At 40.0% G+C, this 21152-nt stretch overlaps 2 protein-coding genes across 2 annotated transcripts in view; one reads left to right on the top strand and one right to left on the bottom strand.

Moving 5' to 3' along the window:
- The window catches only part of egfem1 (EGF-like and EMI domain containing 1), a 48440-nt gene that overhangs the window by 17248 nt on the left and 10040 nt on the right, over positions 1 to 21152 (top strand). Inside the window, exons 13-25 of the mRNA XM_030153177.1 lie at positions 5591 to 5725; positions 6205 to 6339; positions 8142 to 8267; positions 9541 to 9672; positions 10909 to 11037; positions 11165 to 11296; positions 12219 to 12347; positions 16058 to 16186; positions 16866 to 16994; positions 17751 to 17879; positions 18532 to 18660; positions 19511 to 19639; positions 19750 to 19878. Coding sequence (XP_030009037.1) covers positions 5591 to 5725; positions 6205 to 6339; positions 8142 to 8267; positions 9541 to 9672; positions 10909 to 11037; positions 11165 to 11296; positions 12219 to 12347; positions 16058 to 16186; positions 16866 to 16994; positions 17751 to 17879; positions 18532 to 18660; positions 19511 to 19639; positions 19750 to 19878 — 1692 coding nt within the window. The remainder of the gene's footprint in view (positions 1 to 5590; positions 5726 to 6204; positions 6340 to 8141; positions 8268 to 9540; positions 9673 to 10908; positions 11038 to 11164; positions 11297 to 12218; positions 12348 to 16057; positions 16187 to 16865; positions 16995 to 17750; positions 17880 to 18531; positions 18661 to 19510; positions 19640 to 19749; positions 19879 to 21152) is intronic.
- Positions 1872 to 4868, bottom strand: LOC115432281 (EH domain-containing protein 2-like). The gene is made up of 6 exons (XM_030153179.1): positions 4606 to 4868; positions 4307 to 4483; positions 3990 to 4087; positions 3175 to 3587; positions 2907 to 3071; positions 1872 to 2808 (listed from the first exon to the last, which is right to left on the bottom strand). Exons 1-6 carry the CDS (start codon positions 4824 to 4826, stop codon positions 2248 to 2250), a joined length of 1635 nt encoding a protein of 544 aa, XP_030009039.1. The 5' UTR covers positions 4827 to 4868; the 3' UTR covers positions 1872 to 2247.

Here is a 21152-nt window from a genome sequence, read left to right as displayed (position 1 = left end):
AGAAATTCAAGAAATGTTATGTTTGAATTGTTTTTGATTGGTGATACACACAGGCAGGCCCAAAAAAAGTTCCCATCTGTATTTAAGTAAACAAATAGACAAAAGCTTTCCATTGAATAATTAATGCAATGATCACTACATTTCACCTGGAAGCAAATTTGGAGTTTGTTACTAGTTAACTAAGAACCATCTGATTACTAGAGAGTATAAAGATTGGACTGTGATTCAATGGACAAAGGTCATGTGATCTGATGAGTCCAGACTGTCCCTGTTTGCATCAGGGTGAGACGAGAGATACGATTACCCATCATGCCTAGTGCCTACAGTACAAGCCTGTGGGGGCAGTGTTATGATCTGGGGTTGATTCAGTTGGTCAGGTCTAGATTCAGCAATGTTATGTATCCAAAAAATTATGGAAGTAAATGTTGTGACAATGCATAGACTTATCGAAATGATAAGTATTGTTAAATATTAGAGTGTGGACACATTTTGGGGGCATGTAGAAGCCAATAATGTAGTAACCACTGATAACGTAATAATGGCCAATAACGTAATAGATTTGCCATTTTTAAAATATAATAAGCCAATAACATAATATGTGGCCAACAACGTAATAAAAGTCCTGAACCAATAACATAATAACTTTTGGCCAATAATGTTAGAACTTATTGGTTGGTTATTACGTTATTGGCCTGGTAAAAAAAAAAAAACACTTTGCAAATGTAATAACTGAGCCAATAATGTAATAAGCAGTGGCAATTTCTCATAGACTGCAAGGGAGGCCCGGCTTCCCCTAAAATTACGAAAATTAAATGGTTAAATATGTGCGGTTGTGTTGACATTTTATTGACTACAAATGTGTTAGAACACGTTCATCTCACAGATGAGTTCGTTCAGAATCAGCTTTATCACAAATCATCGGACTCGATGTTGTTCCCTTCTCATACATTCCCATTGCGCTGTTTTCTCATTCGATCTCTGCTCAGTGCATTTGTTCGTAGACTGCGGGCGTCTATGGGCTTCAATGGGACTGAGTGGAACAGTTTATTTCATTGCCTCAAAACTGGACGGTAATTGGATAAATGCCACGATGTTATCCCTCCCCCGGACACCGGGCGTCTCTGGGGGTGAATGGAGCTGTGGGCGGAGATCAGCCAGGCTGGACGCCAGAATCCCACGTGCTGATTAGAGGATCAGTCGAAAGGCTGAATCCCGTTTGACTGACAGCTGTTTTCAGATCTGCTCCTTCACTGACAGAGTTCAGTTTCATACTTTCGTGCATTCTGATGTGAAATGGAGAGAGAAACCACTACGAAATTACTCGTTCATTTCTTGCACTGTAAATAAAACACACTCATTGGACTTCCTTGTTTCAATTTAACATAATTTCAGCGTTTTCTTGTTTCAGTTACATAATTTAATCATTTCTTGTTTGAGTTTAATATTGTTTTGTAGATAGTTAAAGCAATCAAACTGTCAGCTAGGTCGGAGTGAAAGGAGCATCTCTTGTTTAAAATGGCTGAAGGCCATTCGGAGGACACTGGTCCAGTCCCTGGAAAAGATGCCTACTTGGTACGAGAAGGTCACTGACCATTTTCTTAAAAAGGAACGGAGGGCCGAATTTACGTTTAAATAACTTGACAATTTTTTTTTATGTAAGCCGACAATTAGCTTCCCCTGTCTGAAAGACGAGCAGCCGCCACTGGTAATAAGTTATAACATTATTGGCCAAAAGTTATTAGTTCAGGACTTTTATTACGTTATTGGCTAGATATTACGTTATTGGCCTATTACATTTTAAAAACGGCAAATTTATTACATTATCGGCCATTATTACATTATCGGTTGTTATTACATTATCGGCTTCTACAGGGCAGGTTGTGTGTTATTTAGATATCATTACAAAAATGCAGTATTATGTTTGTTACTGATTGGGTACATTCCCACCTCCTCTATCAGAGCTGATTCACCTGTAACTAATCTGAATTTTAATCAAAGCAAATCAGTCAGACTTCAGTCAGGTTATAGTTCTCACCTTAGTCACTAATATTTGTGGGACTGAGGGAGTGGAGGCACCAAATGTGGTTCTGCTTAGGGGTCTATGAAAGTTAGGATCAGTTCTGCCTTGAGGTAATGTTTACTAGTTGTTACACTTTAGGTTAGTTCATATATCTGAAATAACTTTATGTACACATTTTACAAGTCATTTACAGGGTTGGTCCATTTCTCATCGTGTTTTGATCATTTTTACTCTTCTGTGCTGGCTGTACTTAGCCGTTTCGACGGAGGAATGAGGTGTGAGGGCAGCTCTCGGGGGAGCCAGTAGCCATCCAGTTTTCCCTCAATAAGGTGCACAGCCAAAGCAAACTCCTCATTGTCCAACATACCGTCCCCATCTACATCAGACAGCCTCCAGATGTGAGCCAGCACAGAGTTGGGCAGAAGAGTGCTCATCATCCACTCTCTGACTTTGGTGCCGCTCAGTTTGCCGTCGTTTGGACTGAGGTTGAAGAAGATCTCATCATATTTTGGCTTGTATTTCTCTACTGACCATTCATCAAAATCTGTTTCATTGCTTTCCTCTTCTTTGGTGAGTTCTTTAAAAGGATCTCTCTTGTAATACTCTCGCCTGAAGGTTCCCAGGAATTCACCGTCTAACACCCCGGGGAGGGATTTCTTCTCCATTTCTTGGAGCTGAAGTAAGGGCACCAGGTTTGCGATGTCGGTGGACAGAAGTTTGTCCAAAGAAGCCATCAGACTTGGTTTTAGTGTCTTGAACTTTGAGAAGTCTTGACCCAAAAGTCGCTCCTGAAAATAAAGAGTAAAGGAAATGGTCATTGATTAATGATAGCTGAATTCAATAACATGTAAAGTTCATAAATGAGCACAGTTAAAATGATTTTAACCTGCATTTTGGTGCAGTCAGGAAAGTCACCAGCTGGGACTTGGCGTTGTTGCTGAATCTTAGTGAAAATCACAGGAAGCTGGTAGATCAGATTGTGTTTTTTGCTTTCTTTGCAAAAAATGGTCGGCATCTCCTGCTTCAGATAGCTGATGATATGAGCATGAGCCTGTTAAAGAAGCAAAGACCAAATTAGGCGCCAAAGAGCTAGAACTTAATATTTACCCAAGGGATGTGTGAGACATCATAGATAATCTTTGATGTCACTTTACCCTCACTAAGCGTGCTCTTTTCACCAGATCATTCAGTTTTCGTATTGCGGCGTTACGCGGCAGGTTCCTGATGTCAGTCAAAAGATCCTCCTCCTCCAGTTCTATCAGCTGGTAGTGGTCACACATCTGCCGCGGCTCTGACCACAAAGACCCGATGTAAACCCGCAAGATCTCAGGCGTTTTAAACACTTTCCCCAGTGACCACATGAGGGCGCCGTACACTCTCATGAGCTGTTGGGAGTCCACCCTGTCAGCCTTGTTGAGAACCACACGTAACTTGTCCTCATAGCCACATAGAGCCCCAAAGGCCCGAGTGAGCTCATCAGAGAACTCCAGTTTATGTGCGTCAAATAGCAGGATGATTCGATCCACACGCTCTGCAAACCAGCGCAGCACTGCTGGGAAGTCGTAGCCTGGGGATCAGGAACGATAACATAGGGTTTTCATTAACAGTGTATGTAATGTGGCAGGCTCCGGTGCCTCAAGACGTAGAGGAATGTGTAAGATATCCCAGTGGTCCTCAGTGATTTTGAGCCATTTCAGTTACACCCATAGATTAATGAGTCTATAAAACAAAGCAAAGCCTGCTCAACTTACTGCTCATCTCCTCCCAACTTTACTTTCATCTACTGTGCTTCTGAAGTTATATTTTAAAACTATATTTTACTGAAATGTTCCTATTTTATTGCATCTACCATGAATGTTGTTGCTAAGAATCTAAATCCTATTGACAACAACATTACAAGCAGCCTTAAATGCTTTAAACTGGACTTAAGAATTAATTTCCTGTATATTGATAAGGTTTTTTCACTCACCTCGACTCAGTTTTCTTTTTGCAGCAGTTAAGATGCCTGGTGTGTCTATAATGCTGATACTCTCAAGGACCTGATTTGGCATCTGAACACACTGAAACCTATAAAGTAAAAAATAGCAGAAAGCTTTCAATGTAATGTATTTAGTATATCATTTATCCACTTCACCAGATATTAGCAATTCATGCTTTAAATGAGTTTCAGCACTTATGATAATGAAGAAAGAAAAAGACAAATATATTTCAAATGTAAATGATGCTGGAGGAAAAGAGGCAGAAACAAAAGGAGGAGAAAAACTTATTTTCATTGACTCCAATCACCTGTTCAAAAAAGCATTCCCAAAAGGGTCAAGGTTGCGGAAGGGCTTTTTAGGATCCACTGTTAGAGCATTCCCAGGAATGATGCCTTCCACGGGTCCATACATGAGGGCAGTGAAACAGTCTGTGGTTGGCTCTGGTCCAACTCTGCTACCGGGAAAATCCTGCTCTATAAGATACCTTCAAACAACACATACAAATACACATTCAATCCAACACCTTCATCAACATTGTGCTGGATGCATGCACAAATCTGCATTTTTTTCCCAATTAAAACCAAGTACAGAAGTTCTGATTCATACCTGATGAAAGTTGTCTTTCCTGTGGAGTACTGACCCATCACCAGGACCATGGGTTTGTTGTCAAAGTCTGCATCCTCATAACTCGGAGAGTGAAATTGATGGAAAGAATAGTACTTCTCAATGGGAAGTAGCCTCTTGTAATAAAGATTCTTCAGCTCCTCTGTCACAATGTTGACGTCCCCTAATGTTTTCGGGTTGCTCCTGAACCGTCGGATAGACATGGTGACAAACTTTGGAGATGGATTCACGGCGTGGAAGCTGCTCACTCTTCTCTGACTAAACTAAATGATGGAGGAATGTGCACAAGGAATATTATCAGTTTCTCACAGCTGTCTGCTTCATCCTGCAGAGGGACATTTAGAGGGTGGAGAGGGTGTAACCAGAGCCTGCAGCTGCACCTAACATAAAGCCAATATCAAGTGAGACAGGGTGGAGTGAAGTTTAGTTTTGTTACTGAATAGGGACAATATTGGCAAAATTCTTGCAGACTGATTATCCTAAAGGATAAGAAGGGATATGGCTGTGCTTTAAGTTTTAAAGGGCTTACATAACATTTTAAGTTTTTCCTGTGTTGAAGGTTGCAGAAAAATACCCAAAACAGCAGTAAAAATGTCTTGTCTACAATTATATTTGTAATTATACTGTAGCGAGATGAATGATGTACCCTGACTTCTGTAATTAAAGTTAAATTGGAAACAATGATCACATGACTTACAGAAACCAGAGTTTTGGATATACAAGTTGGGTGTAAGATGCACACTGGATAGATCAATAGTTCACTTTCAATCATGCTGTAATGCTGGAAATACTCCATGGTGTAAGCTGACATATTGGATTTATAGTCTGCTTTCCATACATACCAGTATAATTCATATCTGTGTGTTACTGATGACATATTATCCAAACATGAGAACATGTTGAAAACATACAACAGTGAACATCCACCCTAATATAAGCTCTTTGCCTGTTTTCATCCGGTCCTCAGCATGTCCCAGGTGGACGCACGGTGCGGGCTGTTCCAAGGAATGCGACTGTGTTCAAGAACATTCCACTGGCTGTGACCCCAAAACAGGGAGCTGTTTCTGTAAGCCTGCATACCACGGCCCACAGTGTGAGAAAGGTATAAGCAGAACAGCCACGTTAAATGTTCAATCACAGTTTTGAGTATTTAAGAACCTGGGTTGTTGAGATTTATGTCGAGTTAGGCTGCGACCACGCAATAAACATTATAGGTTGATTTAGTGGATATTTTACTGTATCGACTATTTGACAGTTTCAAACTGTCGATCCGTGTTTATTTCCTTTTGCAGTAATACCACTGTAGCACCAGTAATTTCTGGAGCCGAGAGGAAATAAACTTGGAACCACGCTGTTTTCTTGCAATGTGGTTTTGATGTAATGCTTCATAAGGGGAAAGCTGTTTAAGAAGTTGCTGTGCTTGCTCTGACAAACTGGTCCACAAGGGAAAAAATGTCAGTGACCAGAAAAAACTGCCCTTCACACTTTTAAGGATATACTGACATATGTGTTCTAAGATTGAGATACATTTGAACTTCACATCCTCTGTTTCTGTTTTTGTGTGTTTGTTTGTGTGTGTAGAGTGTGAGTTTGGCTTCTTTGGTGCAGGCTGTGAAAAGCCATGTGACTGTCCAGGTGGAGGGTCATGTGACCCCAGAACTGGAGAGTGCAGACAACGATGTCCTGCAGGCCTTTACGGAGATCGATGCCAGCTGGGTGAGAAAAAAAGCAGCTTTAATACAGTTTACACACACTGATATGATAGGAATTTATGAATTTGTGTTAGCAGAACCAACAGGGTCTTTTAGTCTTTTAGCCTGTATTGGTATTTATTGATTATTAATTGATGATTATTTAATAGATAGATAGATAGATAGATAGATAGATAGATAGATAGATAGATAGATAGATAGATAGATAGATAGATAGATAGATAGATAGATAGATAGATAGACTTTGTCACAAGTTACACAAATTCTTCTTTGACAGGCTTGTATGCAGCAACACACTAAAATCACAAACATTTAAACAAAATACATTAAAACAGCATTCAGGTGCAATCATGTTAAAAAGGAGGGGGGGTGCGGTTAAATGTATGTATCTTTATTTAGGCAGGACAGTGCACATTAATGAACATATTTATACTATCCATTTCAGTATAAACATGTAAATATGCCGGAGTTAGCATCTATGCGAATTTTCATGCGCAGTCCCCACTTAATAAATAACAGAGATCCGTGCAATATAAAGCAATACAGTGTAATAAGTGCAGTACAGAGCAAGACAGTGCAACAGTTAAAAACAGCAAAGTGTTCATTTTAGATTATCCAGTGTAGTTATTGCAGAGGGAATGAAGGATTTTTTTTAATAGATGTTCTTCCAGGCCAGTGGAGCTTTATTCATAGTTGCTTCCAGTGATCTTTTATTTGTACACTGATATATATATGTCACATTGCGCTTTGGATGTGGGCTGATGTCTGTGGTGAGCTGCAAATGAATTGTCCGTATGGGATAAATGAAGTTTTCTGAATCTGAATTTGAATATGCCAAGAGTTGCATTATTAACAGTTCATTTTTAACAGATTAAACATATCCATTACTTTTCATGTTTTGAAACACCAACTGCTGATGTATGAGGTTCTCTATGAAGTTTGACTCCTTAGCGCTCTCATGTGGGCAGTGAGGATATCTGCGTGGATGCGTGTTATGAATAAGTCAAATGAATGGGCATGCAGACTTACACATGTGTCTGCTTGTATGGTTATTGTTTGCATACTTTATACTTGTATGAATGTTTGCGTTGGCTGATATCTCATAGAAAACACAGACTGTTATGAATGACTTTCTGAAATTCTCCACTTTGGGTGCACTCTTTTACATTTCATATCACCATATAAATCTTCTTTTATTCTGTCATGTTCTATTCATTCTTTTATATTTTTGATGGATTAAGTGGATTTAGTGAGTCAAATCACTATTTTTGTCACCTGGTCAATGCAGGTGTTCCCGCTATTATAAATGGTACAATCAAAAGTACATGTGTTCCTCCGCATCGCAGTGTCCTTTGGGTGTTTACTCTCCTGGTTGATGGAAAGTTCACCCCTCTGAATTGTGATCCAAAGTGATACTGAGTATAAGTCTGGTAAAAACAGGACTCAGTGTCTCAGTGGAGTGGCCTAAGACAACAGAGCAGAGTTACAGTATGTCAGCACTAATGCTCCGTCCAGGTCTAGGCTTGCTGGGTTTGTTGAAGCCAAATAAAAAAAATCTGGATTGTACTTAGCTTGAGTTACAGGCCAGGTCATGACAGGGGCGATTTACCTCAGTTAGTCCGACAGAGGCTACTGGCAGACATTAAATAAATAAACAGAAAATGATTGACTATTTCTAAAATACCCAGTTTTGCAGTGTTGTGTAATTCTGTCTTGAGTTTTTGAGTTGTGTTTAAGTCATGTGTTTTTTTTGGTTTTTTTTTATCTGGCTCTGATTTTGCATATTTTGATGTGTTGTGTTGATAGCCTGTCGAGCAGGGAGCTATGGAGAGAACTGCCGTCTGACCTGTAACTGCAAAGGAGCTCCTTGTAACCCCATAACCGGACGATGCATCTGTCCAGCTGGAAAGACAGGAAACCATTGTCAGGAAGGTAGTTTTTTTGTCAGTTTTAGGTTCTTTCAGGATTAGTTTTGAGTCATGTTAGAATGATTATAAAGCTGGTAGTGTGGCAGAGACACAAAAAAGGGTTTTTATTTTATTAACCCATAAAGACCTAAACAACCACTAAAATGTTTAATATCTGTTGATCCACTAATCCTATCAATACATGTAAATAATTAGTGTAAAATGCAGTTTGTCATCTTTTCATGTAGTTATGACGCATTTGGACGTTCAGAGGCTCCATAGTGAACATGAAAACACTTGTCATCTTCTACAACATTGATTCACCAATAAAACCCATGGAGTTGGATCAATTATAGTGGATGGACACACTTGTTTTTATGTTCAGTTAATGATACGTTTGCTGAAAAAAAGCAACTTTTTCTTCAATTTTCTCCGTTTCTGATATAATAACCCTCAAGTTTAGCCTGAGTTTTCATAATCTACATGATCAGTAAATTAAATTTAGGAAAATACATGATTTACATTGAAAAAATGCAAAATACAGAGTATAATATTATAATAAATAGTGATAAATTACTTAAGAAAGATTAAATAGTGAGAAAAATTCATATAGGAACTGCCACAAAAGTAGAACCGGGTCTTTATGGGTTAAGAACAAGTTTGAACTCATTGACCTGCTTTGGTATTTACTAAGATGTTTCTGATGTTTTAGCACATCTAAACCAAATCAATCACAAATTTGCCTTAGAACATGGGTGTCAAACTCATTTTAGTTTAAGGGCCACATTGTTTTAGTGGAAAAAAAAAGTAACCATCCTTTCACACAAAATTTGAATAACCTGAACAGTCATGAATGACCTGAAATTTCTTAAGAAAAATCCATGTAATTTTAACAATATAATGCCTCAGCTATACATTTACACATGTGTATTACAACTTACAGATCGCAGTGGATCTACAAAGGCACAAAACATTTAGGAACAGGCATCTGGAACTGTTAAATGTAATACTTAACGTTATGATTGAAAGAACTTGTCAAGACACAGTGACACCCATGACTGTTTGGGCCAGATTGGACCATTTTTTGGGCCAGTTTTGGCTCATGGGTTGTATGTTTGACACTACTGCCTTTGAATATAGGTGACTCGCCCATGTGAGAAACCTCTTCAAGCCTTGTTAATGAGTGCATTTCTGCCCCTGCTTATTCAAGGACAAATGGATTTAAAGCTTTATGGAGAAAGAATTCACATAAGTGGCTTTTTGCCAACTTAATCTGAAAAATACTCGATGCTCCTCAGACTGCCCTGCTGGATTGTGGGGGTTGAAGTGCCAGTCGTCTTGTCCTGCCTGTGAGAATGGAGGCTCCTGCAACAAAGAGACCGGTGTCTGTGACTGCACACCAGGGTTTACTGGGGACCTTTGCCAAAATAGTGAGTGGAACTCACATTTACTTTTAATTTACGTTTACAGCTGAAATCAGGGTGGAAAAAATGCCATAATTTTAAACTCCACCCCTTCTCATCTACATATACCTACATTCTGCAGCTCTCTCCTCTCAGTCTACATTTAAAGACTTAAATTTGGATGACCTGAACCCATGTCATCTGATCAGTGATTGGTAGTTCCCAGCCAGCATGTCCATGTGGGACATGGGGGGGTTACAATTGGGCTGCATATAAGGGTCCCATGTGGGTTTGTCCGCAGTTTCCATGGTGACCCTACATGTGTTTGCCTATATCAGAATCAGAGATCTGAATATCTCATATTATTTATTCTTCATACTATTTTATCATACAATATTTAGCTTTCATGTCAGTTTTACTACTTGTCATGTTATTTGCACTACTTAAATACTATGTTTTACAAACACCTTAGTTTGCAATACTTTTTATTTTTTAATGTAAATAACTGCCTTTTACTGATATGTGTTGTTGTTTTACTGGTATTTGTTGTCTGTCTGTAAATTCTTGCTCTGAACCGTAGAGCTTTACCTTTGTTTTGTTGTACTTGGTACAATGACAATAAAGTGATTCTAATTCTGATTCTGATATGGGCAAACACATGTGGGGTCACCATGGAAACTGTGGACAAACCCACACGGGACCCTTATATGCAGCCCAATTGTAACCCTTCTGGGGCCCACATGGACATGCTGGCTGGGTTACAGTTGTCAGTCATGTATTTAACCTGTCTGAAAACATCAGTCATCAGCTGATTATAGGCTCGATTTTCTACAGCCTGAAAGCACAGATTAGGAGTAGATGCAGAAGTCTCATGTCCCATCAAACCACTTGAATTATAAGCACAGGATGCATAAGTTCAGTGTGATGCATCCACTATCTCTGCATCATAGCCTATTTCTAGCATTTATTCCTGAAACATGTTTTGCTCAGTCATGTGACTTTTACCTTGGATTGGCCATCAAAGTGTTACCAGTTCATCCTTGAGTCCAAGTTGAAAAGTTTCAGACAAATTTCATAAAACTCCAAATTTCCCTCAAGGCGTTCCTGAGACATCATAATAATGACGATCAACCAACCTTAGACCATCCTAAACAGACGGTGGATGCATCTAAAACAGAAGCATCAGACCCTGCTAACCATGTACTAGTAAATGTCCTGTAAATAATAATAAACATTTGCTGTTCATTTTGCTGTTGTGTACAGGGTGTCCTACAGGATACCACGGACTGGGCTGTTCAACTCACTGTTCGTGCCACTCAGATGCCACTTGTGACCCACAGACTGGACGCTGTTTCTGCCCTCCTGGAAAAAAAGGCCATGATTGTGCAACAGGTAAGAACATTTCAGTCGTATGAAATAATTCTGAAATAGCATAAATAAATAAAAATCAAGGTAACAGAAGTAGGAGAGATTAAAGATTGCATATAACTTGCATTGTGGTGTTTGCTGTTTTTCATAGCGTGTGAATCTGGTTACTGGGGTCAAGGTTGCCTCAGTAAATGTCAGTGCAAAGAAACTTCTGTGGGTTGTGACACCGTCAGCGGTCAGTGTGTGTGTGAGGCCGGCTTCACTGGAGACCACTGTGAAAACAGTAAGCATAAACCTTCAGTACTTCTGAGGAGCAGGTCTGTGTTTTAGTGAATGCTGCCCTCATGGGGTGACGCTGAGTTAAACCATCTTTTAAGTTCATTTGAAATCATACTTAAATGTAAAATTTCTCAGGCCTTTAACCCTTTCATGCATAGTGGTCACTACAGTGGACAGCTATTCTATAGCTGTTCTCTTCCGTATTCATGAGTTTTGTTGTTTTAGCTGCAGATCAGCAGATACAGAGGACGTTTATGCACCTTCCCATATACTGCAATTCATTCCATTACTGTAATTTTGCTGTTCGTTTTTTTTTTTTTTTTTTTTATAAATTTTTTGTTTATTTTCATTGTGCATCTCCAAAAGTACAATATAAAAAAAAGAAAAAAATTCAAATTTTATGATTCAAGATTTTGTGACGCAGAACCAATGGCAGAACCATTGCCAATTGGTTCTGCCCCCCCCCAGAACCAATGGCCACCCCACACCAACCAAAGTAACTTTGCTGTTCCTGATAAGCCTGATCTGCAGTAACATGTTTGAGTGTAAATCAGCTGCTAATAAAAATTGCAAATATAATAAAAACATCACATTAGCTGCATTAAAAAAGGTTTTTATTTCATAGTTTTCACACAGTATATCACTCTCTGATATTGTGTTTTAAATGCATGTTTCTTTGCTTCAAAAATTAAACACATGGTGTTTAGCTGAGTGGACATTTTTGAAACTCTATAAAAAAAAAAAAGGTTTGTTAAAAAAATTCAGTCACATTGTTTTTTCATGCCTAAAGAGGAATAAAAACACTCAGGAAAAAAATCTTGACTAAGGTTCTCATAATTCATGCATTAAAGGGTTAATTTGACTCTACATAACTTAAACATTATAGAAGTAAGTTCTGCATTTTGTTTATTTCCCACTGTCCTCAGAGTGTGTAAATGGCAGCTATGGGCAGGGCTGTGCTCAGCAGTGTCAGTGTCAGAACGGAGCATCATGTGACCATGTGAGCGGAGCCTGCACATGTTCTCCTGGATACGCTGGAACCTTCTGTGAAAAAAGTAAGGCTTCTTTTATTCCTCATTAGTGTATATTACTCTTCTTTTGTGAGAATGCAAAGTTTTCTGAGCTGTCTACTGCGGCAGTCAGAAATGACTATATGTTTAATTGGTGGACAAACTTGTTTTCAGAAATTCAAAGGGTAAAGTTTTTTTTTAATATGTGTGTAAATTGTATTGTCTCACCTCACAAAATATGTTATTTCTATAAAATCTATCTCCAAATTTGGACCCTTCTGCACTCTCCAGATTCGTTTACAATAAAGAAATCATTATTTGAGGGATAGTTGACAGATATTAGAATACCCAAATCATTGAAATGTCAATTCAGTGCAAAAGGTAGTGTATTGAATGACACAGGACACATTTGTGGTCCTGTCAGTTTAACTTTATTACTACAGAAATACAATATTGCTCCTGTGCATCCAGCCATGTTAACAGTGTTTGCCACTAGAGGGCAGTGCAGGACATTTTTCTGGTTTTCATCTCAATAGCTTCAGTGAATCATATTCAGTGAATCATCGGACTGTCCGTGTAATGTCATAAGCAAAATGATTTTAAAACCACACAAATCTAAAGATGTAATTTGTATTAGTCATTCTGGAATAGATGGACTGTATGTCATAAAGCCTTTTCCAGCATCCTGCCACGGCAAAGTCCATGTAACTAATACTCTTCTCATGATCGTAATATTTTTCCTGAACTGTGAAGCATACCATCAGTCCAACTGTCTTAACAATGTAATAGATTTGTTCTTGATTATAGTCTTTTGACTTGAAGTGATCCCATGTTATTACAAAGTGTAAGATTTACTGTAAGTGTACAACCAAGTCCAGAAATTCATACCACCTCCATAGTACATGGGCCATCGTAAATCACTGCCATGTCACACTAGAACAGAGCTTCACATCCCTAGTCATAACAGTCTAATGGCCTCAGACGTACACGTCATTCTGATTGGACGTTACTGTGGAAATAGGGCTATCGGTCTGACCAGATTCTGTTTTCTGAAGGCCTTTTCCCCTTAAACAGAGGTGTCCAGTTTCTCAGTCTTCTGCTGGGCCTCTTCCTTGAGGAAAAGTCAGGAAGAGGCCTGGACTGTGAGAAGGACCAGATCTCCAGTTCATCACAAGTCTTCTGTTTCACACAATTAAAATGGAATGAGATTTTTTATCCACACACTGGCTTTGATAATGCTATCCAACTGGTCCTGAAAGACTTTGAGCGCTTGTTACTATGGCACTGGCATTGTTTCACTGGGCATTCTTGTGGCACTGGGCTTGAACGTTAAACATTTCAGTCAAGTTTTGTCACAGGAAACGAGCCATTGTGCTGACACTGGTCCTTCACACTAGACCACTTCTTCAATTAATGTGGATCATGTTTTGTTTCTGGACTGCACCTTTGATGTTCGCATCAAAATAGTTTGTTTGGTCAGAGTAAAAAGAACTCTGGTCTGATTGGCAGTGAACATCCGCATTATTGTTGAAGAAACTGGGTTGTTTTGTTGTTATTGTCTTGACCTCGATCACTGTATAAACCTTGAATGGCACCAGGAAGTTTTATTCTATTCTGCGTTCTCTCTATCCGCTCTGTTTCTGTGGTTGGCTCTCCCCGACTGTGTGGTCCCTGGACCTGCTTTATGGGCTGACAGCAGTGGCTCTTACACAACCAGGGATCTGGAAATAATCCTCCTGTCTTAAAGAGCTCATTTAGCCAAGAGATGGAGTCTTTCAGCGATGGCACAGTGTGTGTGCGGTGGTGGACTGAATTCTCTGTACCTACCTATAAACAAAGGCTCGGAGAGAAGAGTCTGCACTTACAAACACTCGCAGACACAGGGCTAATATCAGATGACAGATTACTGCTCTGTGGTTAATATGGAAACCAGTCGCCCCCTGCTGGTATAAACAAATAATAAACTTGACATTCATTCATAAGTGTCAGTGTAGACTCTGTAGATTGAAAAAAAGTCTATAAACTGCAACATCCTGCCTGACTGACTGTGTATTTGAAAGGAAGGAAGGAAATTTTTAACATGTTGGGGTGATTACTGGTGTTGGCATAAATACCTCATTAAAACCATTCAAATCAGATGTTTTTATGTTGATTTTTAAATATCTGATATGCATTGTGTCTCATTTTATATTGCAGGCCTTTGGTAAATAAATGACAGATCGCAATCATTCATAACACATTATCCCACAGCAGCCAAACAGACAGACCAGTTTGTTGCCATGGTGTCATCGACTGCTATGATAATAATAAACAAAAGATAATAAAGCAGGGCTTTTTGCTGCATACTACCACAAACCTAATGTACAGCTGGGTTAAAATGACAGCATCGTCAGCGGGCCAACTTTAATAACATCGCAGCTTAACCACTACAGAGGCAGGCAAAGACGTCATGCTGTCAGCGTGGGAACACAGAAATGACCACGCTAGAAAGTGCTGAGCAGGAGGGATACTTTTTCCCATGTTGAGCCTTTGAGGCAGAGAAAAGTTAGAATGGACAGCATCATCAGCTGGAGCAGGAGAAGGAGGGTATGATGCATAAACGGCAAGCGAACACCCTCAGTTCTGTGACATTTCAAAAACATCAAACCACCAAGTTACACATTACTTTTGCACTCCAATTTGTGGCTTCCTTTCGTAACAAGGCCCACTGCTTTCTGTATAGATAGAAGAAGTAGTATATAGATGAAATGAAAAACTCCTGGCAGCTGAGATAATTAGGCCAGAGGCTACAGTATGTAGAAACAACTGGGACAAACCCAAAACCCTCAGTGAGCTCAGATTTTCTCACATATTGCAGCAGAAAACAGAAGAAGTTACTTGAAGAGGGAACTGTCAGCAACATCTGTCAGTCAGTCAAAAGATTTGGCCAAGCAATAGCAGCATTTCTGTAAATCAACACCAGAGTTGAAGAACTATTTGCTTTGAAAAATACAACTAAAACACTTGTGTTAGGATGAGATCTCGTCAACTGTTCAGTGACAAATTGAGCGATCAAAAATAGGCATTGAATAAACAGAGTCATTCTTTCCTGGCTTGGTGAAGTCATGCGTACAGACAATATTTACATCCCACTAGTGGAAAGGCTCATTCATCCCGCAGCCTCTGGCTAGGTTCATGTGGATGGGAGGCACTATGTTTACCAAACTCTCTGAGTGTCAATTGACTCTGCACACACTTAAACGATCTCTCCGGTTCTCCTTGCGAATGGGAAACAGACTCTAACACTGGCATCTCCTCACATCAGATACTGTAGGTGCATGTGTGTGCGTCTTTGTAGGGCGCGCTAACCTGGCTTTGTTTCGCCGTGTACTAGTGAGGCCTGTGGACTCAGCAGGTGCTCTAATTACCAGTTCTTTGTGCCCCCTCTACCCTGAAAAATGAACGGCCTCCGAGCCTCCATGGGCTTTGATGTGGCCCAGATCCACCACACATGTGGGACATGAGCTCACTTAACGAACGCAGACGCTCTGCAAATGAACAGCCGCAGCGTGGTACTGCAATTTGATATTGGTATTTTCAGTAGGTGGTAAGACAGAGAGGGAAAGTAGGAGGAGAAGGAGAAGAGAGTAAGAGATGGGGAAGGAACTAAAAGGAACACAATTTTTTCTTAAAAAAGTTGGCATTTAAAGCTTTTCCTCTCCTCTTTTGTGAAGCTGCCAGTTCTAACCAGTCGGATGTTTTATCTTGGCCCACAGTGTGCCCGGACGGCTTTTACGGTCTTGACTGTGGCCAGATGTGCGAGTGCAGGAACGGTGCCCGCTGCCACCACATCACAGGAGCCTGCCTATGCACCGCCGGCTGGGCAGGACCACACTGCATTCTGGGTAATGGAAGCCACATCATTAAAAAGGGGTGTGAGGGAGGTCCTCACTGCAGCCCATCACGACATCCTCTCCTTAAACACAACTATGATGTGTTTGCGAACAATTATCTCTATAATGAGACATTGCCAGTGACTTTTTAGGGATGCGTAAGGGTGGAGAAAAGAGGGAGGACAGAAGTGCCCTCCAGCATGCATGGTTTAATTGAGGTCTATTCTGGATAAATGCACCCACGTGTTTATAGCAATCAACATTAGGAAAGGGAGAGCATAACTTGGAAGAGGCTTTTAGTAGCGAACCAATCAGTGTTCTCATGCTAAAGTTTCTTGAGGATTTCATGCCGTTGTTTTAATGAATCCAATGAAATGCCCACTAAACTTCTTACTCTGTCATTCTGCAGTGTTATTCAGGGCTCTCCTCTCGCCACAGCCATTTTGTGGTCCTAACTTCCAGAACCAGAGTCAGCAAAAAGCCACTAGCATGACTTAATGATGCATCTCTGTCATTAGAGTACTTTCCTCTTTCTTAGACTACAAATGTCATGTGGGATCATTAGGCAGAAGTTTACAGAATGAGTGCTGAGAGCCTTTGCCCCCAAATGCCCCAGAATAATGCTCCCTGCTGCAGTGTATATCATGGTAATGCTGAAAGTGTTGTATGTGTGTGTGGTTTGTGTGGGCAGCATGCCCGGAGGGTCGTTTTGGGGAGCAGTGCAGTCAGACCTGTGAGTGTCAGAATGGAGCCAGGTGTGACCACGTCACCGGCCGCTGCAGCTGCACGGCGGGTTGGACTGGAGTCAGCTGCCAAATACGTGAGTAGCTCATCAGACCGACAAACTAAGACACTCAAAAACTGATAAATGATGCTTCCTAAAAAGGGATTTACACTTATACTGAATTTATTATTTAGTTTATTTACTATAGATCTTCAAAAAGCAAACCGTGTTATGTTAGAAATCTCAATTTATCTTCTAAATTTTTATGGAATTCATTCAAGCTTGGTTTATTTATGAAAGAAAAGAATTAAATTCAATTTCAAGATTTTGGGAACTCACCAGTTTTATGATACATCCTGCTGTTTGTATGATATATTCTGTACAGAAATGAAAAGAAGCTGTATATTATATTCAACATTTTAATAATTGAATGAACATGCACATGTGGAATCTACAGATACAACAGTGATTATTAGATCATCTTAAGTGGGCTAGGCCATGTGAATGCATCTACCGTGGGTGGATTGTCATTTGTATATCTACCTTCAGTCAAACTTTATTTGTGTAGTAGTGTGAAAGTGTAAAATAAAAACTAGATAAAATAAACAAAAAATAAGACACAAAACAGAATAAAATGAAATAAGTATAATAAGTCGAACATGAATATCCACCGCTCATTTTGCATAAAATGCTGTATACAAAGAAGATATGAAATGGATGATATTTTATTTTCATCATAAATAAATACATTTTAAGCTGTATCACTAACTAATAAATACGTAGTGGCAGAAGTCGCCCTACGCTCCTATATGTGTATTGACTTTGTGTTCTATGTTATCTGTGTGTGTTCAGGTTGCCCTGCGGGACAATATGGGGAACACTGTTCTGGCCAGTGTCTGTGTCAGAACGGAGGCTCCTGTGACAGTGTGAGCGGTCAGTGCTTCTGTCCACCCGGCTGGTCTGGAGCCGCCTGTGAGTTAGGTGAGAATGGAACACTGTCAGGAATCTGAGTGAACTGTACTAGCCTCCATCCTTCCTTTTTAACTCACCAACTGATAGGCTATTGTGATGATGCTCTGTCCGTTGTCATCTTCCTCGTCATCATCTTCGTCATTGTCTTCACCGTAGTCTTCTTCCTCATCTTTGTTGTCATCGTCAGCAACTTTTCTGATAAAACTTCTGGTCGGATTAATTTCAAATTTTATATGTAGCTTCCCTGGGACAATGTCTACAAAGTTTGTTCACAGTTTTGAAAAATTTTGATTTTTGGATTTTTACAAATTTTTGAAATATAAAAATTTGCCTGTACTTATAATAGGCCATATTTTGATGGCTTGTAACATGTAAATGGTTACAGATATCAATATAGTTACTATTGAGCACTGATATGAAGTCATATATGGACTTTCATTTAATTAGTTGAGAATGTACCACCCACTTCTATTGGGAGATTGATCTCTAGTATCACGACCACAGGACTCGAACACAGCAACACAACCTGACAACCTCACAAATTCAAGTTATTGATTCTTGATAGAACATGCTGGTGAGACACAATGTCTTATGTTAATCTTTTGTGTTGAAGTAACCCTTGTATGCAGCGTCATCTCATATTTCCTTTCATCCTTCCTAGAGTGTGAGGAGGGACATTATGGACAGAACTGTACCAACACCTGCAGCTGTATGAACGGAGGCAGATGTGATAGAAGGACAGGAAGATGTTTCTGTCAGCCCGGTTGGACGGGAGAGCTCTGTCAGTCAGGTGAATCTCCCAACGTTGACATAATGCCTTTGACTTAATACTTGATCGACTGGAGAAACAGCAGGAAGCATCCAGCAGTAGGTCACATGGTCATTGCTAAAACATGATTTACACTGAAATGCAGTAGATTCATTTTCTGCAGTCTTAAAAACTGATTTACTTTTGTATTTGATTGAAACTTGCAGAAAATAAAGGATTTGAGTCGTGCTGCACCTTGTATGCTATCACCCATAAAGTTGTAGTAAAATATTTTTACCTCCTCTCATGAAATGATTGTGACGATGAGATTTGTTCCTGATAAAGTGTAACTGGGACTCAGTATGTAGTCATTGCATTGGGTCAAAGGTGATTATTGATGCATATATGTATATATATATATATATATATATATATATGAATAAAAAGATGAATGTGTCTAAAAACAAAATTATTGCAACTTTATGGTCAACAGTGTATAAGAAAACATTGATTATAAAGGCGTTTTAGTCACACAGGAGGCCGTCGTCCACTATTGTTCTATAAACACATTTAGAGCGTCATAAAAGTCCATTTGCATCCATAATTGTCCTGAAATGGTATTAAATTTTACCCACTGAAACCTGCAGAAGCTCTATAGATGGTAAAGTGAATGGTCTTAACAATCTCAGTAGAAATGGGAGTTTGCCAACATTTTACCAGGGCACAGAATGGGTGCATAAAACTTGGCATATTAAAACAATTTGTACAATTACCCTGGAGTAAATATGCATAAAATATGTGAGCATTTAAACATTACATTAACATTTTGATGCTTTCCTTGCAGACGTTAATGTTGCATGCTGACCACAAATGCTGTGTGTTCTGTTTGAAGTGTGTTCTAAGGGATTCTTTGGAGGGGGCTGTGAGCAGAGGTGTGACTGCGTCCATAGTTTGCGTTGCCACCCTGTGACAGGCCGCTGTGACTGTGAGCCAGGCTGGAGAGGAGCCAGGTGTGACAAACGTAAGTGTGTGCACAACACCGGTGGAAATTGGTGCTGAATGAAACCGGCAACAGGGAATCTTTGAATGTGTGAGTAAACAGACGTTGTGTATGTGTGTGTCTGTCTACAGCCTGCCTTCCAGGGTCCTATGGTGTTTCCTGTGCCCAGCAGTGCCAGTGCCAGGCTGGGGTGTCCTGTCATCATGAGACAGGGATTTGTGGCTGCCCAGCTGGACTCACAGGACCTGGCTGCGAGAAAAGTAAGAAAGGAAAAAGGGCTAAAATGAGCCTTTATTGCACCAATATAAAGATTTTCCCACTGAGGTCAGGTGGGTTCTTTAAGTGGAAGCGTCACATGAGAAAACATGGTTAATATCACTGTCATGCATTTAAGGCCATTTGGCTGACACATGTTGTTGATAAAAACATTGTCACCCTGAAATACACCACTCCCATCAGGACTGAAAAGGCATCATGGGATTTAAGTGATCGCCCAGAGAACCATTCTGTTAATACTAATTAAAACTTCTAATTTTTCCACATCCTCCTGGGAGAGATTACCATTTTTCCATTCCAGGAAATGGACACTACAACAGCACAAAGCTTTCACTGTCACAGGACTTTATGCTAATGCATCATTATTTAGCCCATACCTTTTAGGAGTGTGTGTATGAGCAACTTCACGACTTGGCCCTTCAGCACTCCTTCAACCACCTCCCCCCACTTCATCGCTTCAACTCCCTTCCTCTCCTCACACACTCCCCAGACATCTGATAAATGTTACACACCGGCTGCCAAGTAAAACAGAAGGCATTGTTTTTGTCTCCTCGGCGGCGGATAAGGGCTTTTGGAAGGCAGACATGCATAATGACAGCGCCGTAATTGCCTCTTTAGTCTGGAGTCCTTTCTTATCTGTCCCCCACGCTGCCTGCTGCTGCCTGACTGAGTAGCCCAGTGCTGCGGTCATAGCCGAAAACATGCTCGGTTCACAGATTCATCTTTTTCACTGTGACTGAATGTCTGAGGGCTCCATTCGTTATTGCGATGAGCATATAAGTATGTATACAGAAAGTGTGTGTGAAAGAATGTGCCTCTGTGTCCATCTGGGGTTGGGCACTGGGGAAGGTTGTTGGGAGTTTTGGTTGTGTTACCAGTCATTAGTGAAAGTCTCGGAGTATGTGTGTGTTCACAGAGCAGTCTTGGGAAGCGAGGGGAAATGGTATTTGTCTTTGTTCCCACATACTCCAGACTGTGTGCATGTTTATGGCCTTTCAGAGCAAACCTGCAACATGCTGGTACAAAATATACACTGGTTTAACAAAAGTAGAACTATAGTCTCAATTTAGTTCATCTTTGGTGGGAAGAGCAAAACAAAACTTATGCTCAATAAGGATGTGTCTGTGGGTGTCTGTAAATTGGCATAAGAGCCTGGTTTCAGCTGGCCCAAATAAAGTGTCATGAGATAACTTTTGTTATGATGTGGTGCTATATAAGTAAAATTTGATTGACTGATTGATTGATTGATTGATTGATT

Source organism: Sphaeramia orbicularis, chromosome 13 (assembly GCF_902148855.1).
Source record: "Sphaeramia orbicularis chromosome 13, fSphaOr1.1, whole genome shotgun sequence".
Lineage (NCBI taxonomy): Eukaryota > Metazoa > Chordata > Actinopteri > Kurtiformes > Apogonidae > Sphaeramia > Sphaeramia orbicularis.
The sequence above is the reverse complement of the archived record's forward strand: the minus strand, read 5'-3'. Positions and strand labels throughout refer to the sequence as shown.